The 21,788-nt window shown below is 35.7% G+C and overlaps 1 protein-coding gene across 5 annotated transcripts; it reads right to left on the bottom strand.

Annotated features, from left to right (window-relative positions):
* Nucleotides 1–2,893: 2,893 nt before the first annotated feature.
* On the bottom strand, nucleotides 2,894–7,601 carry LOC104906636 (uncharacterized). 5 transcript variants are annotated; one of them, XM_057393590.1, is made up of 9 exons: nucleotides 7,317–7,601; nucleotides 7,144–7,205; nucleotides 6,967–7,036; nucleotides 5,908–5,941; nucleotides 4,806–5,020; nucleotides 4,657–4,717; nucleotides 4,309–4,394; nucleotides 4,014–4,220; nucleotides 2,894–3,220 (listed from the first exon to the last, which is right to left on the bottom strand). In XM_057393590.1, the coding sequence occupies exons 1-9, from the start codon at nucleotides 7,350–7,352 to the stop codon at nucleotides 3,071–3,073; spliced, it is 921 nt and encodes a 306-aa protein (XP_057249573.1). In that variant the 5' UTR covers nucleotides 7,353–7,601; the 3' UTR covers nucleotides 2,894–3,070. The 5 variants fall into 5 exon arrangements, with proteins under 5 accessions (XP_057249573.1, XP_057249575.1, XP_057249574.1 ...); XM_057393592.1 differs by having other exon boundaries at nucleotides 6,991–7,036; nucleotides 7,317–7,598; XM_057393591.1 differs by having other exon boundaries at nucleotides 4,806–5,026; nucleotides 6,991–7,036; nucleotides 7,317–7,594.
* Between the last annotated feature and the right edge of the window lie 14,187 nt (nucleotides 7,602–21,788).

Raw genomic sequence — 21,788 nt, forward strand, 5'->3', positions numbered from 1 at the left:
CGCGACAAAGGTAGTTTCCTTTGTTTCCTGTAGTAAATTAACATGGTAATAATTAATGTATGTAGAAAAGAAAGGGGTAACTATGTGTGGTAATGTTTGTAGACATGCACTGGAATGTGACGGGAGCATGACAGTCAGTGGATATTTTGTCCTCACTTCAACACCAAGTGCTGGTGGTGGATCACTGCAGGTAATGACATTAGTTTGGCTATTATATAGTACTCCCTCCGTTTCCTAAAGATCTTCCTTGTTACTGTTCCTACATATACCAAGGAGGATCCATTTGTGGAGGGTATGGGGTAGGTAAAGTAGGAGAGAGAAAGGGGTTAAGATAAATAAACAAATAAAAAAGGGTTAAAGTAGTAGAGAGAAAGGGAGTAAAATTGAATTAATAATGTAATGTGGACCATATGATAGGGACATGAGAGGGTAAAAAGGGGAAAAAAATTTCCAAATAAAGAATAAAGTAAAAGAGGGAAGATTTTTTGGAAACGCACTTAAATAGAAAGAGGGAAGATCTTTAGGAAACGGAGGGAGTAAATTCCATTATGTCAAAAAAAATTATATTGATTGGAATATGATTTGTTTAAATGATAATTATTATACACAGTGTGGAGCATCCCACTCCCACAACGGAATTCCAATGGTAGATGGAGATGGGTCAATAGGGTATTTTACCCGGTTACTAAGTAGAGGAGTTAATAATAGCGAGAGACAATCGACAAAATTTTGAAGTGCAGCCTCTAATGTTTTGTTGTAGGCGGAAGTTGTTTAAGTGTTGACTGAAATGGATACGTTGGTAAAATTGGTATGGTGGTTAGAATATATTGTTGTAGTAGTTGGGCTACAATGCATTGAAAAGCTTATGTTTTGATGAAACTAGAAAGTGAAGTTGTACATGAATTTGAAGATGTGAGTACATTTTGTTGTAAAAGAAAACATGGGTTAATGAGAAAATGGACCCATTTCATTGCATTGGCATTGAACTTGAAAAAAGTTACAAAAACAAAAAATGGGTTAATGAATTTGAAGATTGTTTTTTTTAAAAAAATAATAATTTTGATAGCAATAGCAAAGTCAAATTCTAATAAATTAAAGGATTTTTTAACAAGAGTAATGCAAATTTTTGATCGTTCTCTTGAAGTAATACAAAATTTTGATTATTATGCAATAATACAAACTTTAAATCAAAATTCCCGTAAGGCAATACCGGTTGTTAACTTGTTGTAAGAGGTAAACAAGTTGACGTGGCACTCTCTAAGACACGTGCTGCTTTTTTATTGGTTGATTTTTAGATTTTTATTTAAATTTGAAAACACAAAAAAAAAGAAATTTTTCTTTCTCGCACACCCACCTCAAAACCTAACTAACCCTCAACCCTAATCCTAAACCCTAACACTAACCCTCAACCCTAAACTTAAACTAATAGAAAAATCTAACCCTAAAATTAAATCCCACTAGCCCCTACCCATCCCCAGCACACCACCCATAGTCCACCGCCCCATCCTCAGCCCACAACCCACCATCCCTAACCCACTCTAACCCTAACCAGTGCCACCACCTGACCCCCACCAGCCCCTCCCCTCCTTCTCTTCTGCAGCCACGCCTCCCCCTCTCCACCCCCAGCATGCTGCACCTTCCCCTCCTAACCATGCCAGCCTGCCGCGCCTTCCCCTTCCCACCACCCCCATCTTGCATCCCCCTCCCACATCTCCCTTCCCTTTTAAAAAATAGAGATCGGCGAAACAGAGGACCGGCGAAACAGATGACCGGCGAAACAGAGGAGAGAGAGCGAGCGTGGGGGTGCATTTTTCCGGCGAAAAACAGAGGAGAGAGAGACCATGCGTTTTTCGGCAAAAAACAGAGGAGAGAGAGGCGAGACCGTGCATAGGGGATGCGGGAGAGGGGGACGGGTCTACGGGGGAAGGGGGGTGGTAGGGGGTCAGGTGGTGGCGCTGGTTAGGGTTAGGGTAGGTATGGGGGGTGGTGGGCTGTGGGTTGGGGGTCGATGGTGGGCTATGGGTGGTGGGATGGGGTGGGTAGCGGCTAGTGGGTTTTCAGGATTAGGTTTTTTGGTTAGTTAGGTTTAGGGTTAAGTATTAGTGTTGGGATTTAGGGTAGTTAATTAGGATTAAATGGGAAATTATTAGGGTTTAATGACTAACAGAAGTATAACACCGTTAGTCAAAAGGGTAGTTTGATGTATTTTTTGAAAAGTGAAGGGTATATGGTGAATTTCAAAAGCCGAAAGGATCTATGGTACAAAAAAAATTTGTCAGGGGTATATGGTGAAAAAACTGTCTTTATAACTTCTATAAATTTAACTATAGTATTTTTTTATCTAGTTTTTATAGATTATACATCATAAAGTTATTATTATATTATTAATAATAATTTTTGTGATGCATTTGGGCCTTTTTAAAAATTAGAAAACTGACCACATATATGTACATACCTCATTATCTCGTTAATAGAGTCATTATACTTGAATTCGACTAACAAAGTAATTGCAACAAGTAAAAGATAGAGTATCTCATGCTAATGTAAATATAGGGTATCTCATCCTAGTAAAAGTGGTTACAGTAAATGTGATACCCCCAAACATACTGATTACACAAGGTCTCCCGTGCTAAAGTCCACATTTGTTCGCGTCTCATCAACAGTGACTACCTCAACAAAAACAGGGGCAAGACTCTCAAACTTGCTAACATTACGATTTTGGTTTAGAAGTTATAATAATGGTTGTTTGAATGAGATACGTAAACCAAGTCAAATCTCTTAAGGAATTAGGAATTGAACTGTACTTCGAATGTGATTCTTTTTTTAACAGAAAAGCCAAAAACTATATTATGTAGATGTTATGTACACACATATTGCATCAGTAATGCTAAAATGACAAAATCAATATTTTCAGTTTTTGAACAATCGAAAACTAATTTGATGCTTGAAGTTTTAAATTAGTCAAGGAACCTGCACTCCTTCCTTAGTCCCTACATACTTACAAAATTACAAGATGTACTCTATAGTCTATACTGTTGCTGTTCTTCATAGGCATCAGATGCTTTTCTGTCTAGCCGAGGTCCTCATTATCCAAGATGTCGTCTACGTCAGGGGTTATGATCATTCGTTTATCAAGGTCCCCAAGAGATAAGAATTCCTTCTTTTCAGCATTGACTGCCACTACTTCTTCGGCATCAGAAATAGTTGTTCCAGGTGAAACCTACAAGATATTCGATTTCTGATTATTCTCCATTTCAAAGAAATATAGTGCAGATCACATTGAATCACAGAGACTATCCGAACAACTTGACATAAGTGTGGAATGGTATTTCCTTTCTCTTCTCTTGTTTGGGAAGAAACAGTTTGGTGGTTTAGCATACACTTAATCTATTTTGTTCGGTGCATTTGCTTCCACAAGCAAAGGCTATGGCAATTAAATCAAATATGCAACAGTCTAACCATGTACAATGTTGATGCAAAGTAGTTCTCATGCGCAAGCAAACATTATGTTTTGAGTGATAATTATGCAAATTGCAAAAACAGGCATTATGGAAAATCATTTTAATATATGGAATTTAAACCATAATCCATAATATCTGTATGATCTTTGTATTATAAGTTGCTAATCATCAGCTATATGTATTTCCATCCCCACAACATAAAATCTTCAGGGGCAGGAAGAAACACTATCAAATGTATATCGGAATCCATATTGAGGTCGTCTAATCGTCGGGATAAGGTCATAGTGCTCCATGAATCCAGGCACCCAAGCTCATGATTACTGGACTAATCTATGCCACACAGCTTCCTATCTGTTTCTCCAAAAAACTTAATGACTCTAATCTAAAGGTATTCTGTCACTACATTCAAGTGTACAAGGCCATATAGCAGAAGATATTAACTATCATGTAAAGCAGAAGGATATCATGAAGCAAGCTAAAGAGAGGAGATGCCATGATAAAGATACGAATTATCCTGTTTAGAATCAAGCAAAAGTTTTTCAAAATGCTTACATCAAATTGGGTTTCTCCTAGTTTAAGTTTGACAGCTCCACTCTTGTAAACACACATCTTCCCCATGTGTCCTGGAGGCAAATCTTTCAAACTATAGCCTTGTTGTATTTGTTCCCCCTCAGCAGTAGCAGACCGCTTAATTGAAGGGAGAGATTTAGGAAGTTTAAGAAGCAGCAGCCTGATTTTCTCACTTGTGTCATCTGGGTTCTGTGGAGTATCACAATTCATTATAGCATATAAATAAAACACACATGTAGCAAAATGGTTGCTATTTTTTCCATTCAATTTTACCCACCAGCAATCCAAGTTCAGAGGCAGGATTTATTGCGTTCTCATCATATTTCGTTGCGGCTTCCCCAAATTCGGCCTCGTCAAGAATGTCTATAAGGAGAAGTGAAAAACATGTCAACCTTACAACAAAAAAATTCTTTTTAAAATACAACCAGAGATTCTAGGTACGTTGCAACTTTGCGCTTGCAGAGCGAGAGATATTTTTCACTTTTGAATACTAATAAATTCCACATCATGCGGACTTCCAAATATCTAACTTTTCTTTTTCTCTTTTCTTGTTGACAGATGATTTGCTTCAGTGTGGAAAGTTAGGAAATTTTTGATTGATAAGAGTTCAAAGGCCAAAGCATACCTGGATCACCAGAGTTTGGTCTCCTCCAAGGAAGTATGGTGGGATGATATGTATCAGTCCTCTGCAGTTGAACAGAGACTCTACTGTCATTCTGTCAGCATAAGTGTAATAAGTGAAGATAAAGAGAGAAATTGTCAAGGCTTCTATACCCGAGGTTTTCCGTACTCCTTTGAATCATCTTCTGAACTCTTATTTGCCAAACTTGGTCCAGCTGCAGATATTGAAGAATCTTTAGATGGCTCAGTACTGTCATCCAAGTCCATCAAATCTGATTCTCTGTTATGCTCGAGACCTACATCTTGAGGGCAATCAGATCCTCTGATGCTAACAGTTTGCTCTCCTCCATGAATGAATGTGGCTTGAACTGGAACTACAAGAAACAAATCCAAATGTAACTCCCTGATCATCCTTCAATTTGACCTTGTATGAGTAGCTACACAAGTATTTACTAGTTTTCGTTATGAAAGATGCAAAAATAATATTTCATTAAACTCCCTTGTATTTCAAAATGACAAATTTAAGAATTTGCAACCCATCCCAGAGCACTGTGTCATGAAGCATTTATCAATATCATATGCGAAATGTTTTCAGAAAGGAGATAAATTCTTGTATTTTCAATGATAAAACAAAAAAATCTATCTAATTGCTGCCACAAGCAATCACCTCAAGCAACCTATAAGTAGCAAGGACAATGTGGCACATCCCATCCAAAAGCAGTATTTTCAACTCGCATATATGGGAAATTATTTTGAGAATGTAGACTAATTATGAAGCTTTTTGTGAAGTTAAAAAAATCTCGCACCTCACGCGTGTAATTCGCGTGTTTTCACCTCACGTGTGTAGTTCGCGTGTTTTCACCTCCCGCCTTGGCAGTAGAAAATCCTTTACACCTTAGATCTATGGCAAACTTTGTAACAAGTTTAATACAAAAGTGGTCTACCTTGATTATTCTATGGGCTGAAATGCCAAAACATTATACATTTTACTATGAGATAGTGGCAATTTCATTTAAGTCACCATGAGAACCATTAAGCTTTTAAGCATTTACTCCACTGGACATTGGAATGAAAAAAAGCCCTCTACTTTTAGACGTACACCAAAATACCTACTGAGGGGTTTTGAGGCGAGAAACATAAGTTCAATGCGACCAACTTGTGAGACACTGACTAGGTGCAACATTATAGAACATATACATTATATACACATCAGTTACATTACATCACAGTCATACTGATCATATGAAAAACTAACCTTTATCCACAACTTTAGACCGTCGATGTTTGCCCTGAAACATGCAAAGGGGGAAATTTGTAATTTACCCAACCTTTTTAAGTTTGAGCTAATTATATTACCCATCTTTTTAAACGAAACATAAACATTCGTAGACCATCATCAATTACATTAGTCACATTCCTTTTGTATAGCCAATTTGCAATATTTGTCATTCAATCTATTAACCCAACAATTAAGACTAGCTTTTTTTCTTGAAATCTTCCATATATTTGTTCAACCAATATTTACGGCAAATAAAAAGTTCTAATATGATTAGATAACATAAGATAAGATAAGATAAAAATCAAATAAGATAAGACAAAATTTATTGAATCAAACGGACCCAAAGTACTTATAAACTCAATCCCATATTGTAAGTAATTGAAGGTTTAAGCACATATATTAGAGATTTGTTAGTCATTGCGCTGATATTGAAAAAATATAGTATTTTAATACATTAAAGTGGTAAATACTATCAATTTAGCCTATGCAACATCTTAGTAATATTGTCTATTGTCTTTTCCGCGCTCTTTTTTCTTCATCAAACCATGTGACATCACACATAACCACGTGACATCCTCCTATAGCCTTCCCAAGAGCCCAACAACAATGCGAACCCCCTCAACTCAAAAACCCAAATCGATGCACAATCAAAATAAAGAGAGGAAAAACAAGCCAATAGCAATAAACAAAGAATTTTGCTTAGGACTTAATTCCTCGCATAGAACAAAATTAGGAGATCACACCAAAATTACACGTCGATCAATATTACCATATAAACCTTACTTGATGTAAAATCTTTCTTCTTTTACTTTCATATATGTCATTTTCCAATTTGAATATTATTCCCTCAGCACTTTCTTTAAATAACAAAAGGGATTTTTCTGCCAACCATTGATATAATAATATAAACCTTACACATGACATGCTGATACTTCCTCAAATTAGTAATCTAGTGAGTAATAATCTATATATAGTAATCAAATAGTTTAGTAATCTTAAACTTAATCACTTATAAATTCGAAAGAGAAAATTTACAAGTTCATTAAAATGCTGCAACACCTGTTGTCGCTGGACTTCGGAATCATCATTATCATCAGCCATTTCTCTGCAAAATCAAATAATTCATAGAAAAATAATCAAGAATTCATAAATTTTAGAAAAAAGAAAAAAATCGAATCAAGAAATTAAAAAATTAGGTTGAACTTCTTTTACGTTTTAGACGCAGTAGCGGCTTTAGTCTTTCCTCGTGATCGAGGTTTTGGATTAAATCTATGCTGCAAGAAAAAATTTATATAAAAAATTAAAAGCAAAGACATGAAATTAAATTAACTTTAAAGGAAATGAAATTGAAAATTATACAAAGATGAAGGAGATTGAAATCAGACCTTTCGACCGGTGGAAGAGGGTTTATCTGAATCCATGACGAATGCGAAAAGTTGAAGATGTTAAGAAGAACAGACGAAGGAAGCTTTACCGGCGTGAAGAAAACTCCGGTATAATTTGATCGGAAGACCTGATAATTAGGGTTCCGATGATGAAGAGGGAAAAAAAGAAGGGGAAAAGAATCGAACGTGAGACCTCCGCAAAACGCACAACTGTTGTTTCACCACTGAGCTACCGATAATGTTTTGTTGGTTATAACAATGAAAGTTATTTGTTATTACATTTCCACAAATATGTTACCTATTATAGTCTTTTTTTTTTTTTTTTTTTTTGTTGCTAAAAACAACCTTTTACATTTAATCTTAATTAAAAAAAATTGAGAGAAACCTTTTCTATTTTATCGTCATTGGTAGTTATGTTTTTTTTTTTGTTAATTTATTGAAACTGTTTTATGTGTTTATATGTTTCAGTGATATAAATTATAATTGAAATTGTTCATTAATTATAATTCAAATAATTGGATAGGATTTGTATCTTTGTATATACATTAAGTTTGTTAAGTTTGGATATATAGATGCATTGTTGTTCATGTGATTGCATTGGACTTTTTATATATAATACATTAAGGAGAATTATATATATTATATGAAATCTAATGTATTAATTACTTGAAAAAGTATTGTATTATGGAGTGTAATCAGCAGGACTACTTATATATTTCAATTATAAAATAATAGGTTTGTGTCGAGAGAGGGAGTTGTGGGTCACTGCATAAGTACATGTTTTGGGAAGGAATGAAAACAACCCGAAGAGTGGAGAGCATGAATAGTTTCCTCGATGGGTATGTCAACAAGCATACACGGTCATTTGAGTTTGCGGTGTGGTGTTGTGAAGCAATAAAAGTGCGGGCCAATGAGAAGCTAGCAGATGCCAATTATGCTAGATATGTATGGCAACTGATGGCTGATTTTGCTGTTGAGGGAGTTTTCCAGCATATCTATACAGATTCCAAATTCAAAAAGGTTCAAAGTAAGGGAGTGCACACGAACAGTTTATTTGATGTTTAGCGAAAAGAATGTAATATATGATAACGTTGTAGAGCACTTTGTGGAAGATAACGTTTGGATACGTTGTCGGAAAACAAAGGACATTCCATCGAAGAAGAAACAGACGTACAAGGTTAAGTATGACTCAATTTCTAAGGATGTGAGTTGTTCATGCAAATATTTTGAGTGCCATGGGATTATTTGTAGGCACGCCATTAAAGTCTACAAGCTGCACGATTAGATGGAGGTCCCCGATAAGTATGTTCTTAGGCGATGAAAGAAAGACGTTCAAAGGAAGCACAGTAGAGTGAAGCGGCTAAGGTTGCATATCACGATCCTTCGAAAACAGAAGAGGTACGTCGATTTGACTTCATTATGGAAATGTTTGGTCCTATATGTGAGAATGCAGCAGTATATGAGGAAAGTGTAGATGTTGTTGTGGAGTCGCTTCAGTTGCTTGCTATTAGGGTTGAGAAGACGAAGGCTATGGTGATATGCGAATGAATGGGGAGGAAGAAATTAATCCTTCTTCTGGCGAAAAAACCAAACACACTACTGAGTCAGTTGCAAAAGTGGTGGAGAATGGAAAAAGAGAAGGTAAATGTGAAGGATCCCTCGTGTCAAATGTTGTTCCATAGAACGTGTGATGTCCGTTACTATTCGACTATTGAAGAAGCGATGAAGAAGAAAGGCCCGAAAGGGAAGGCGATGAAGAAGAAAGGCCCGAAAGACAAGGCAACGAAGAAGAAAGGTAACACATGAACGAAAAAAAGGTAGTTGCATCGCTGGACATGCAACTGAGTACAAGTGGTTTGAATGAGGCACCAGTGTTGAACCCTTCGTAGCGAAGGTAGTTTCCTTTGTTTCCTGTAGTACATTAACATGGTAATTTTTAATGTATGTAGAAAAGAAAGGTAACTATGTAACACCTCCGTCGTCCCGAACCCTTCTTCATTTAGTAAAACTCGAGATTTAGGGGAAAATAAATCCACGAGGGTTCGATTCGACGGATGGCGCTACCGCCACACTTATCTTCTTGGAAATAAATAAAAGGCTAAAATTAAAAGCAAACTAAACTTAAATTAATTAATCCTTACAACCAAGTGAATCGTTCATTAAACATTACCAATTGATTAAGTGTTTCAGAGTTCCAGCAGAAGCTAATCATATGCTAAGTGGATGACAATTCTAAATGATCTCTCTTTTGTTCTCCCGATTGATCACGCACCTGCACAAATACATTGAAAAGAGACAAGAGAGACAAGCTCCCAAAAATCAGAAAAACTGAGAAATTCCAACTCCATCCCGTAAAATACATAAGTTGAAAATACTTTGTAAAGTAGTAAGTTAATAGTTTTGGAAGTCATAGCACATATACACATATATATATACACTGAATAATCATATCATTAATTCAATTAATCCAGTTATTCAAGGAGAGGAAAGAAAACGCCAGTAAGCCAGGGTCAATCCCATGTAACGACTTACTTCAACATTGTAGGCTGGGGCGAACCCCTGTAACCACCTACTTGTAGGCCGGGGTAAACCATAGTAACCACCTACAAATATCATAATGGCCATAATAACGGAGTCCCTAGTGTGCACATTCCTTCTACTTGGATCACAACAAGATAGAAGAAAGCCAGTAACAGAATAATCAGCATAGTAACCAAAGAACCTGTAGGGACCGCTGAACCACTCATACAGGACAACCTGTTCATCATTTTTCTCCGATATTTCACTTTACGTGATTAATATCTTTTAATTCAAGTAATCACATAAATCACGTATACATTTACGTCATCTTGCTCAATCCAGTGTGAACATAATCAATCCATCATAATCTCAATCCATTCATAGCGGTTTCAATAACTCATTTCATAAACACAACCGTCACTTGAGTTCATTTATCACTTTAGGTTCATAATCATTTCATTATCACAAGTTCTTACCAATTCCAACTTTCACAATTTTCCATAATAATAATAATAATAATAATAATAATAATAATAATAATAATAATAATAATAATAATAATAATAATAATAATAAATAATAATAATAATAATAATAATAATAATAATAATAATAATAATAATAATATATAATATAATATAATAATAATAATATAATAATATAATAATAATAATAATAATAATAATAATAATAATAATAATAATAATAATAATAATAATAATAATAATAATAATAATAATAATAATAATAATATTAATAATAATAATAACCATAACCATAATATTACTAAATGACATTAAACGATTTTAATAACGTTATAATAACCATCTTTGTCATATCGTACATCGTCTATAGTCATGATCCATGATCAAAATCCATAGTCGTTGTCCATTTTGTCATTATTCGTATTCATGATCCGCATTAAGTCGATAAGTCATAATTATAATCCATACTTATAAATTTTATAAGCACATAATAATCACATAATCGATTCGTTTTACACTAACGGGATCTATGTTTAGATGGACATTAGAGATTCCTCGTGACGCATGCCCAAAGTTAAGTTCACGAACGTATTAACACTCTTTATATTCCCCGTCTACGCAATCGGAGTCTACAATAGATGTTAACGAGATCTAAGTTAGTTCCTAAATAACCCCTTTTTTATTTATAAACAATTTGAATAATTCAAATAAATTCTTTATCATTTTAAGAGAGTTTATGAATCAAAGTTATAGTTTTTAAATCATTTATGAAATCATTTTAACTACTCACAAGTTATTTCAACTTAACTTTAATTATCTTTAGCAACTATTTTAAACATGAAAAACTAACTTTATTATACTCCTTATTTTATTTTAGAAATTTTAAGAAACATTTAAGTTATAAAAGATTAAGTGAAACTAAAACATACTAACTTAATTAACGTAAGCTAATTTAGGAAGTTTATGGATTTTAGTTTTAAAAATAAAAATAAAAATAAAAATAAACAAACAAAACTAATTAAAACTCAATATAAACAGAAAGGAAGGAGGAAAGGAAATTTTAAAGGAAACCACTCAGTTTCTGAAACTGAGAAACGAAGCAGGGGAAAACGAGAGGAGGAAGGTGACAAAGGGCGAAACAGGGGAGGCGAAGGAGGAGTTTGCGGTGGCGGTTTTGGGCGAATCCCGGTGGTGGTTTGGTGGCTGGGCGTGAGTCGAAAAGATGCGGCAGAGGTGCGATTGCAGGGCTGCGATGGGTTTTGGGGCTGGTAGTGTTGCGGTCGACTTTGGTGGTCGAGTGATTTTCGGTGGTGCGGTGGTTTAAGGAAGCAGAGGAGGGGTTGAAATTTTCATTTCTAACTTTCAAAATAAAAAATCAGGAATTAAGGAGGAAAGAAATGAATTGAAGCAAACCTTTTGGGATTGTTTGCTTGAGTAATTTGGTGAGTAAAGTTCAGTATTTATAGGGGAGTTTTGGTCAAAAAAGCTAATGGTGGATGTGTGAGGTGTGAGGGCTATGGTTTAAGTTTTGAAAAATTTACCCCTAATATCTAAAATGTGGATTGAAATTCAATTATTTACTGACAAAGCTGAAATTTTGTGTTGAAAATCTTGGTTCTTGTGTGTTGTGAATCACACGAAGAGGAAGGGAGGAGAGGAAGATGGTGAAAACAATTTCCACCCTTTTTTTTCCTTCTTCTTTTTGGCTAAAAAGGCATATGGGTTATGGGCTCGATATTTGGGCCTTGGATTGCTAAAAATGGATGGACACATGTACAAAGATACCCACAACCAAATGTAAAGAGTTTAATTAATTAGAAATAATAAAATGAATAATAAATGAAATCATTATTTTAATAAACATAGTTATCAAATAAAATAAATAAATTTTGAATGGAAATAATATTAAACCTTAATAAATAATAAAATAACTTCTGAAAATTCGGGGTATTATATTACATCTACTCCTCCTTAAAAACAAAGTTCGTCCTCGAACTTTAAAGTTAGATGTTTATTATTAACAAAAACAATGGCTTTGCGCTTTGTTAGTATTACATTCGGCCCCCCTTAAGGAGTTTTGTCCCCGAAACTCGATAATCGTACCTCAGAAAAGAGTTAACGATAACACTTACTCATGTCGTCTTCTGTTTCCCATGTTGCTTCCTTGGTTTGGTGATTAGACCATAAAACATTAACTAACTTTATTGCCTTGTTTCGAGTGTTTCTCGTTTTGGAATCAAGGATTTTATCAGGACGTTCTTCAAAAGTGAGGGTCCCCTCTAGTTCAATGGTTTCAGGTTGGATAACATGGGAGGGGTCAGAGATGTATTTACGAAGTTGGGACACATGAATAACATTATGAACTTTGGCTAATTCTGTAGGTACCTATAAGCCACTTGTCCAATTCTCTCCAATACCTCATAAGGTCCAATATAACGAGGGTTTAGTTTTCCTTTCCTACCGAACCTCATTACTCCCTTGGTTGGTGAAACTTTCAGCAACACTTTCTCTCCGACTGCAAATTCCAAATCTCGTCTCCTTTGATCAGCATACAATTTTTATCGATCTTGAACTGCTTTCATGCGCTCTTGAATCAACTTCACCTTGTTGGTAGTCTCTTTTATCATTTTTGGTCCTGCCAGAAGGTAAAAATACAACAAATGCCTGGACATCTCATCAGGACACCAATATGTCATCGATGAATACTATCACGAACTTATCCAAGTATGGCTGGAAAGTCCTGTTCATGAGGTCCATGAAAGTTGCTGGCTCATTAGTGAGTCCAAAAGGCATAATTGTGAACTCATAATGGTCATATCTCGCACGAAAGGCTGTTTTCGGAATGTCCTCTTCATCAACTCGTAATTGGTGATAACCCGATCTCAAATCGATCCTGGAGAACACTGTTGCACCTTGAAGTTGATCGAACAAATCCTCGATTCTCGGGAGCGGATATTTATTCTTCACCGTGGCATTATTCAACTCCTTATAATCGATACACAACCTCAAAGATCCGTCTTTCTTCCGGACAAACAATATTGGGGCTCCCCAAGGCGAAACACTAGGTCGAATGTACCCTTTTTCCAATAATTCCTCCAACTGTACCTTCGATTCTTGCATTAATGCGGGTGCTATTCGATACGGAGCCTTAGAGATAGGTGCTGTTCCCAGGGCTAAGTCGATCTTAAAGTTCACTTTTCTGACTGGCGGCATTTCAGGTAACTCTTCGAGAAATACCTCCGAAAATTCCTTTACTACCGGAATTTGAGTCAACTCCTCGTTTTCCACGCTTACGTCCCTTACTTGCATAGGTAGACTGTGTAGCCTTTTTAAAGATAGGTTTGAAGGTTCAGGGCAGAGATTATTTTTACGTCATGCTGGAAGATTATGCCTTTATAAGATATCCTATTTTCCTTTGGTCCTCTAAGAGATATTTTCTGGTTATGACAATCGATTTTGGCCGTATACTTAGCTAACCAATCCATTCCCAAAATAACGTCAAAGTATTTTAGGTCAAAAAGGATAAGATCGGCCAGTAATTCAGTACCAGCTATGACTACAAGGATACTTTGGAAAAGAGATTTACAAGAAACAGTTTCACCTGTGGGAATGGCTATATTGGCTCGACGAAACTGGGTAGACTTGAGGGGATATTTATTAACAAAAGTGCTAGAAATAAAAGAATGAGATGCTCCCGAATCAAAGAGTACATAAGCAGGATTTGAGTTCACGAGAAAAGTATCAGTCACAACGTTAGCATCGGTGTTAGCTTCCATTCAGCTCATGACATTAATTCTTCCATTGGTGTAGCCTCCATTCCCATTCTTTCCATAGTTTCCATTTCCACTTCCAAAAGAGCGGATGTTATTGTCCCCATTCTGTGTAGCATTTCCTCCACTAGGGCGGTTGTTATTGAAGTTCTGAATTCTGTTTCCACCTCCATTGTTACGATTGTTCGTATTTAGTCCATTTTGGGCTTGCTTCTTCGGACAGTTGAACGATTTGTGACCTACTTCTCCACACTCGAAACATTTGATTCTTTCACCATGACAAGTGAATTCTGGGTGGCTTTTGGTACACTTCTTGCAAACAAAGTTCCTTTGGATCCTATTTCCTTGTTAGGCATGTTGTCCATAATTCTGATTATTGCGGTTGTTGTAGCGTCCACCATTGTTGTTGTTTCCACCATTGTTGTTGTTGTTGGGCCTTTTGTCGTACCCTTGAATGTTGCTGTTGCTGGCAAGTTCCTTTCTTTTATGCCTACTTAGCACCCCTCTCTCACATTGTAGAATTCTCTCCATGTTCGAGGCCTTAGCATAGGCCTCCGCGAAAGTAGTTGAGGTACTACCTCCCGTTCGAGTCTGAAGATCAAACTTAAGTCCGTCTTCAAACTTCTGAGCCTTAGTTCCCTCACGTGTTTTAAATCTATTATCTCGTAATAATCCGTCCTATCCCGACCTAATCCAATTAACCTAATTATATTAAGCCAAATTATAAAATTAAAATTATATATATGGAAAAAGTTAACGTACTTGAAATGACGTATTCCCGAGCTGGATCTAGCCGGGACTTAGCCTACCTACATAACTTAGTGTGCCATCATGTCTCCGATTTTTCAATCAATTTGCCTATAAGTCATAAATCATCCTATTCACTAACCTCTACCTCTACTCTCTTAGTATTCAGAATTGTTATTTCCCTAGGAACACTACAAGAGGGGGGGTGAATTGTAGGTGTAGAAATAAACGTAACTTTTTGCGGAAATTAAAACTTAAACGAATAAACAAGCTAAAGGAACACAAGGGATTTTTACGAGGAAAAACTTCTTGGGCCCAACAAGAAGAAACAACCTCGACCACTAGGGATTTTAAACTCAACACTTTCACTAATTAGGCCAAACAACTCTGTTACAACCTAATTCTAACTCGAGCCCTACCTTGAGTTCCTAAACTCAAGTTCCTGAACCACTGTTCCCTTAACAGCAGTTCCTCTCAACTTCACTCGAAGTTTTCTCACACATACAAGCTTCACTCAAAGCCTTTCTCTTACAGAACTTCACTCAAAGTTCCCTTACCCCAAAAACCAAAATACAATTGATCGAAATAAGCTTAGTGGAATTAGAGTAAGAAGGCAAAGAACAAATGGCTATTATGAGAGAATGAAGGCACTGACACTTAATAAGTTAAACTCACTTAATTACTTAGTCAGACACAATTTGGAACTTATCTAGACTTCTATATTTATAGTGTAATCATGAAGAACGTGGGATAATGTTAGAGTACACGTTTTAATCCATTTACCCATGATGTTCCTTCCCCTAAGGAACACGTTTTCATCATGTCCCATGATCCCATGAACTATAAATGAACGTGGATAAAATGCAGCCATTACTCCTAAATAATAGGAGTTCCTTCAACATTATCCGAAAATCAGTTTTTATAAACTCTTTTTATCTTTAAATCTGAATTTCTAATCTTTAAGAAAATAATATCTTTGAAATAAAATCTTTCTAACAACCGGATATTTATTTTCTTATTTTCCGAAAAAATAATCTTTTCCAAAAAGATTTTCTTTTTATAAAACTGATTTTATCATTTGAAATTAGAAATAACTAATTTCCTATAATCTAGGCATGACTTACTCCATTATCTTTTAACCGTTACACTAAGTACAGCCTAAGTCTAGTTCCTTATATTAGTTCAGTTCCTTTAACATATTTACTAAGTGCCACTGAGTTTGTTCCTTACAGAGGAACAAACGCTTCATTCTCAAATATTCTGCCACAGTTCCTTACCATTCTTTCTTTGTTCCTTTACATTGGAACTAGAAAATAAAACGCCTAGCTTCTATTATTCTTGATCCAATGCTTGCTCCAGTATCAACATAGAAACTTCTTTACTTAGCCTTTGAAATCCTCTCTTGACTTCTTCATTGACTTGTATTCTCCCAGTTCCTTGCATTGATACCTTAGACACCATACACTTAAATAATTCATTAGTTCACTACTTAGTTTGTTCCTTTGTTTCTTTGTCATTATCAAAACTAGGGTTCAACAATTTCCCCCTTTTTGATGATGACAACAAAGGTACAAACTAAGGAAAATAACAAATAATATAAGTGAATGAAAATAAAAACATAAAGAAGAAAATAAAAACACAATTATATGAGTAACTGAAGTTTGATTTTTCATTTACCTTAACCTATTTTTGATTTTTCATTTACCTTAATTTTTTTAATTTTTTTTAATTTTTTCAACTTTCATATTTAAAGTACAGTTTGTTCCTTAAATCCTTTTCCCCCTTTGTCATCCTCAAAAAGAATAGACTCGATGAATTGATGAATTGATTTAACACCTTAAGACCAATATGCAAGCACCATTAGTGGTTAAGTTAGAAAATCAAAGAGTAAACTTGCTCAAACATCAATCACATAATACTAGCCATTCCAAGGAAGAAATTATGCAAAGCATTTAGAAACATAGACAATATAGCAAAAGTCATTATTATATAGCACTTGTTCCATAACAAAACAAAGAAAGAAAAGAAAAAGAAGAAACAAAAGTTGTGTTCCTTGATGAAAGAAACAGGAACAACAAAACAACAATAAAAGAAACTAAGAAAGGGAAGGGGAATGGTGTTCCTCTACAACTTCTTCTTCAACCACATCCTCCAACTTTTTCATCACCACCCCATGATGTAGTTCAACCTGTTCCTTCAGCTCCTCCAAGTACGAGCCATAGTGTCCATCTTCTTTTGCTGCGCAACCACGGTATCACTCAATTTCTTCATAAGACTTACATAGTATCAGTTTTGGCATCCAAAGTCCAATGAAGATGATTGTAAAATTTTATCATATGTTGTGCAGGAAGGCAGACTTCATTAACCCAGTTAGTGTCATCCGGATTTTCCTGTTCCTTACCCTTGGAACTAGAGGCAGATGGGGGATGTTGTGAAGGAACTGGGGAGGTTTGAGTGGAAGGCTCATCTGTTCCAGGAATGGAAACAGAAGGTGAAGGGTGATAAATGGGAGGAAGAAATGGTGGTGTGGGTGGAAGAGTTGTGGAGGTGGAAGCAAAAGGATTTGGTCCTTTTATTTCATCCTTCAACTGCTCAAAACTGAAGGAACAGAGAAGGACGAAGGTGAAATGGAGGGTATTTTTGTGAAGGAACAGAGAGTTTGGGAGATGGTGGAGGTAGTGGTTCCTTGAGAGTGAGGGTACCTGTTCCTCATTATCCGAAAGGACTAAAGGAGAGTCCTCATTGGAAGGAACAGGAACAGGAGCAATTTTTCGACGAGTGCTCTTTCTCACTCTCAAAGGAACAGAGGGTTTAGGCTTAGTGGCAATGTGTTTGCGCCTCTTAGGTTTGTGTTCCGCTGGTGTAGGAACAGGGTTATCCAAATTACATCATTTCCTTCTAAATCAGTTGGGGCAGTTTTCTTTTTCCTGAGGAACTGGAACCATTTTCCTTGAATGAGAACACCTTCTTGGACAGACAAGCCAAGTCCATTTAGGGTCTTCTCATTCAAGATGTTCCCTTGTTTATCCTATGGTGGTCCAACCCGTAAGTCTTACTTCAAAGATGAAGTAAAGAAGTTATAAGGCACCGTACCAATCACACAATGTTCTCAATACAGTGAGTTAAATGTTGAATGAAGAGGGAAGGGAATTGATTTGTATGTGGTGGTCAAGCAAAACATGTAACACATATCCAAGAGACCCACTTCATTCCTCTTTTCAGTTCGAGGAATGAGTGCTCTCCAAACCAAGTTAAACAATACTTTGTGAAGGGGAGAGAGTAGGTTATGGTTAATTTGTTTTGGCCAGCTGTTCCTCCAAAATATTCTAAGATTTTGTCTTGAGGAAAATTCGGAAAGGAAACAGTTCCTTTCCTTTTAAAATACAAATCAGTTCCTTTGCAAGGAACTTCCCATACTTTGCTTAAAGTTGCTTGATTAAACCTTATTTTCTTGCCTCTAACTTCAGTTGTGCAAGTTCCATTAGTATTAACAAAATTTGCACAAAACTCGTCCATAGCTAGAGGAACAAGAGCATTATTAAAGGCGAATTCAAACAAGAATTCCATGCCTTGTTCCTTTAGAATGGATGTTAATTCTAGAAATTCAATTTTATTTGCCCATTCTAAATCGACGCAAAAGCCCAAGACATACCTAGATTCACTTCGTTCGACCCTTTTCTTGGAAGACGAAGAAACAGTTCCTTTGGAAGGAACAGGTGCAGTTTCTTCTTCTTCCCCTGAGATTGTTCCGGGGTTTCTTCTTCATCATCTTCCCCAATCAATTTTCTTCTTCTCATGCTCCTTCTAGGAGATTCTAATTGCTGTTCCTCTATGGGGTTTTCTTGAATTATGTCGGTTTCAAGGGTTTTAGTTGGAGATGAAGAAATTTCCATTTTTGAAGTGTCGGTTGTTTTTGGTGTTGGAAAAGGTGAGTTTCTTGAAGTTTTTGCCATGATTTATGAAGGTTTGGAGGTTTTTATGGAGTATCAAAGGGTGTGATGAGGTTTCGGATTTGGTGAAGATGAAGCGTTTGAGAGGAACACGGTTTCTTAGATGAATTGAAGAAGGAAGTTTTGCATGTAATAGTAATTATGACACGCGGGAAAAGAAATAGCAAAAAAATAAAAAGAAAGAAAACGAAAAGATAAAAAGAACCAAGATTTAATTAAACTGGTTCCCCTTAATTTTTGGGATTTTACGGATTTTTCGGATTTTTATGAATTTTAATTTTTGAAAGAAAATAAATGCTAAGGAACTTGTGCTATAGGAACAACTAATGCTACATTTCAATATCCTTCATACTATGCATGTTTCTTGACCTTAGGAACAGTAAGGGGAGTATTATGTGACATTTGTGAGTTGTTTAGTTTCTTTGACTTCATGGTTATGTTTTCAACATTCCAATTTGCAATGGTCTTAGGCAATTAAACACAATTATTTTTAGCACACAAAGTCACTCAAATTGATTCAAACATGGGGGAATTGACATAGGAACAATCACTTAATTTTTATTAAGCCTAACTCAAGCCTTAATTTCTCATATCTATCTCTTTGCAAAGGCTTAGTTAGGATATCAGCAATCTGATAATCAGTTTGACAAAACTCAAGTTTGATCAAACCTTTTTCGACATTTTCTCTTAAAAAGTGATGTCTAATATGTATATGCTTTACTCTAGAATGATGCACTGGATCTTTAGATATACTTATAGCACTTGTATTGTCACAATAAATAGGAACACATTCAAAGTTTATTCCATAGTCACTAAGTTGTTGTTTTATCCAAAGCATTTGAGAGCAACATGCAGCAGCAGCTACATATTCTGCTTCAGCAGTGGATAAAGCAACTGTGTTTTGTTTCTTGGTACTCCAAGAAACTAAACTATGACCAAGGAATTGTGCCATACCTGAGGTGCTTTTCCTATTAACAAGATCTCCAGCATAATCTGCATCTGCATATCCTTTTAGTTCGAATGTATCACTTCTTGGATAGTAGAGTCCAAGATCATCTGTTCCTTTAAGGTATCTAAGAATTCTCTTCACAGCAGTGAGGTGAGACTCCTTTGGATTTGCTTGAAATCTAGCACACAAACCAACACTGAAAGCTATGTCTGGACGACTAGCAGTTAGATAAAAAAGTGAACCAATCATTCCTCTATATTTTGTTTGATCAACACTTGTTCCTATGGAGTCTTCATCTTACTAGTTGAAGTTCCCATAGGAGTGTGATTTTCTTTGAATTTTCGAGGCCATATTTCTTTAATAGTTCCTTTATGTATTTTTGTTGGTGAACAATTATACCTTTTTCAGTTTGTTTGATTTGTAGTCCAAGAAAGAAATTTAACTCTCCCATCATACTCATTTCAAATTCATTGCTCATGAGATTTGAGAATTCTTTGCACAATGTTTCATTAGTAGCTCCGAATATGATGTCATCAACATATATTTGAACAAGCAAAATATCAGTTCCTTTAGATTTTAGGAACAAGGTTTTATCAACCTTTCCTCTTTTAAAGTTATTTTCTAAAAGGAACTTAGATAATCTCTCATACCATGATCTAGGTGCTTGTTTTAACCCATAAAGAGCTTTATCAAGCTTGTAGACATGATTTGGGAGATTGTTATTTTCGAAACCAGGGGGTTGTTCAACATATACATCTTCGTTTAGATAGCCATTTAAAAATGCACACTTAACATCCATTTGATATAATTTAATCCCATGTAAGCAGCAAATGCAATTAAGATTCTAATGGCTTCTAATCTAGCTACAGGAGCAAAGGTTTCTTCATAATCAATTCCTTCTTGTTGGTTATAACCTTTTACTACAAGTCTAGCTTTGTTTCTTACAATGGTTCCATATTCATCTAGTTTGTTTCTAAACACCCATTTTAAGCCAATTACTTTTTGTTGTTTAGATGAAGGAACTAGATGCCATACCTTGTTTCTTTCAAACTCATTTAATTCAGCTTGCATTGCAATAATCCAATCAGAGTCAGTTAAGGCTTCTTCATGATTTCTTGGTTCCATCATTGATAGGAACGCATGAAATGCACAAAAGTTCCTTAACTGAGATCTAGTTTGCGTTACCTTTGATATGTCACTGATATGAGTTCCACAGGATGTGACTTTTGTAATCTCCAAGGTTTTGGTTGAAACTCTCTTATAGGAACATGTTGTTCCTCATGAGTTCCTTGAGTGGATGAGGAACTCTGCTCAGTTGTTCCTCTGTTAGCCTCGGTGGACTCAGTTCCTTCATTTAGAGGAACAGGAGACATCTTCTCCTCCTTGAGGAACAGGAATATCTTGATCTCATTATTTTCGAATTCCTCGTTCCTTTCCTCTTTCACTTCTTCTTCTTCTTGTGAATCTGTGTTCCTTGACTAGGTTGTGCTAACCCTATCTCATAGTCATCAACCTGTATGCTTGGATTATGTTTGTCAGATTCATCAAAGATTACATGAATCTTTCTTCAACACACATAGTTCTCTTGTTATATACTCTATAAGCTTTACTATGTGAGGAGTATCCTAAAAATGTTGCTTCATCACTCCTTGCATCAAATTTTCCAAGATTATCTTTTCCATTATTATGCACATAACATTTGCATCCAAATGTTCTAAATAGGTGATTTTGGTTTCTTTCCAAAGTAAAGTTCATAAGGAGTTTTATTAATGATAGGTCTCATCATGGCACGATTAATTATGTGACAAGCAGTATTAACAGCTTCAGCCCAAAAGTTCCTTGGAAGTTCACTAGCAATTAACATGGTTCTAGACATTTCCTCCAAAGTTCTATTTTTCCTTTCTACAACACCATTTTGTTGTGGTGTTCTAGGGGCAGAAAAATTATGATCTAGGCCATTATCTCTGCTTAGGTCATCAAATTTATAATTTTCGAATTCCTTGCCATGATCTGATCTAATGTGCATTATTTTATGTCCACTTAGGTTTTGA

Source organism: Beta vulgaris, chromosome 3 (assembly GCF_026745355.1).
Source record: "Beta vulgaris subsp. vulgaris cultivar EL10 chromosome 3, EL10.2, whole genome shotgun sequence".
NCBI lineage: Eukaryota > Viridiplantae > Streptophyta > Magnoliopsida > Caryophyllales > Amaranthaceae > Beta > Beta vulgaris.

Coding starts and splice junctions, on each gene's coding strand:
- LOC104906636 (XM_010695417.4), bottom strand. CDS start 7,352: ATGGATTCAGATAAACCCTCTTCCACCGGTCGAAAG. Junction 7,206..7,316: donor CCTCTTCCACCGGTCGAAAG/GTCTGATTTCAA, acceptor TTTTTCTTGCAG/CATAGATTTAATCCAAAACC. Junction 4,718..4,805: donor AGGAGTACGGAAAACCTCGG/GTATAGAAGCCT, acceptor GTTCAACTGCAG/AGGACTGATACATATCATCC.